This window comes from Charadrius vociferus, unplaced genomic scaffold (assembly GCF_000708025.1).
Source record: "Charadrius vociferus isolate BGI_N301 unplaced genomic scaffold, ASM70802v2 scaffold2947, whole genome shotgun sequence".
Lineage (NCBI taxonomy): Eukaryota > Metazoa > Chordata > Aves > Charadriiformes > Charadriidae > Charadrius > Charadrius vociferus.
Genome location: NW_009649095.1, coordinates 1 through 1,908, shown reverse-complemented (window position 1 = coordinate 1,908; position 1,908 = coordinate 1). Strand labels below are relative to the sequence as shown.

Here is a 1,908-nt window from a genome sequence, read left to right as displayed (position 1 = left end):
GGCGCAGCGTGTGGTGGTGGGGGTGTTGCGCGGGGGTGTTGTGGAGCACGTTGCGTGGGGGGTTGCACGGGGGCATTGCATGGAGCGTTGCATGGGGATGTTGCATGGGGACGTTGCATGGGGATGTTGCACGGGGACGTTGCACGGGGATGTTGCACGGGGACGTTGCACGGGGATGTTGCACGGGGACGTTGCACGGGGACATTCCACAGGGATGTTGCATGGGGATGTTGCATGGGGACATTCCATGGGGATGTTGCATGGTGATGTTGCATGGGAACGTTGCATGGGGTCATTGCACAGGAACATTGCATGGGAACGTTGCATGGGGTCATTTTAGAGGAACGTTGCATGGGAACGTTGCACGGGGACCTTGAATGGGGATGTTGCACGGGGATGTCGCGTGGGCCCGTTGCCTGGGCACGTTGCATAGGTACATCGCATGGGGATGTTGCAGGGGAACGTTGCAGGGGATGTTGCACGGAGACATTGCACAGGGCCGTTGCATGCAGCATCGCACCGGGCATTGCATGGGGGTCATGGCACGGAGCAATGCCCAGAGCTTGCACAGCGCGTCGCACGGAGCATTGCGGGTGGGACATCGCATGGGGACGTCACCCGGGGTGAGGAGGGGACTCACCCCGACCCTGACCGTCCCCCGTCCCCACCGCAGCACCACCCCAAGCCCGCATCATCGCCTCCAAGACGACCAACACTCGGGCATCCGTCCTCCTCACCTGCCACGTCTGGGGCTTCTACCCCCCCGAGGTGACCGTCATCTGGCTGCACAACGGGGACATCGTGGGGCCTGGTGACCACCCCCCCATCTCCGCCATCCCCAATGGTGACTGGACCTACCAGACACAGGTGACCTTGATGGTGGCCCCGGTGGCCGGGGACACCTTCACGTGCTCGGTGCAACACGCCAGCCTGGACCAACCCCTCCTGGAGGACTGGGGTGAGTTGGGGACAGGGGAAGACACCCACTTGGACATCTGGGTCTTCGCCACGTCATTGCTCACCCCTACTGTGTCCCCACAGGTCCTGGTTTGTCCCCAGGGTTGACGTTGAAGGTGGCCGCGGCCACCGTGATGATGGCGTTGGGGCTCGGGTTCTTCATCGCCGGTGTCTACCACTACCGGGCCAGGCCAGCGGCACTGGGTGAGCGCTCGGGGTGGGACAGGGACAGGGACGGTGACCTGCGGGGGGGACAATGACGGTGGCCTGGGGTGACACGGACCCTCCTCACCCCCTCTACTCCCTCTTGCAGGTTACACTCCTCTCCCTGGAGACAACTACCCTGCAGGTAATGGCACATCCAGCCTGTCCCCATCCCCTGTCCCCAAGGGGCGCGTCACCCCTTCTACCACCCCATGTGCCCCTCACCAGGCAGCATCTGAGGACCTCCAGGACGGTGATCTCCCGGCCCCGATGGCTCCTCGGAGTTCCCGTCACACCCGGGGGTGACACCACAATAAAGATGCTGCAGGGTGACCTCGCGGTGACGGGGTGGTTTGGCAGCGGGTCCCCGTGGTGTATCACCCAGGGGAAGGGCTGCAGGGTAGAGGTGGCACCCGCAGGACCGGGCACGAGGGACATCGTGTGCCAGGCACGAGAGATGCCAGGCACGAGGGACACCGAGCACGAGGGACACAGCCATAAGTGACAGCGGGCACAAGGGACACCCGGCATGGGCGATGCCGGGCATGAGAGACACTGGGCACAAGTGACACCGGGTGCAAGTGACACCAGGCACAAGGGACACCAAGCACATGTGACACTAGGCACAGGGGACATCAGGCACAGGGGATGCCAGGCATGAGGGACATCGGGCACAAGGGACACCAGGCAGAGGTGATACCAGGCACAAGTGACATCAGACACAAGGGACACCGGGCACAAGGGACA

General features: G+C 63.5%; 1 protein-coding gene across 1 annotated transcript; it reads left to right on the top strand.

The window, feature by feature from the left end:
* Nucleotides 1-673: 673 nt before the first annotated feature.
* Nucleotides 674-1,306, top strand: LOC104289279 (HLA class II histocompatibility antigen, DM beta chain-like; the record flags this gene model as incomplete). Its single annotated transcript, XM_009888200.1, has 3 exons — nucleotides 674-958; nucleotides 1,042-1,161; nucleotides 1,271-1,306. Coding segments are annotated over 3 exons (441 nt in total), but the record flags the coding sequence as incomplete, so codon positions are not given.
* Nucleotides 1,307-1,908: the final 602 nt, after the last annotated feature.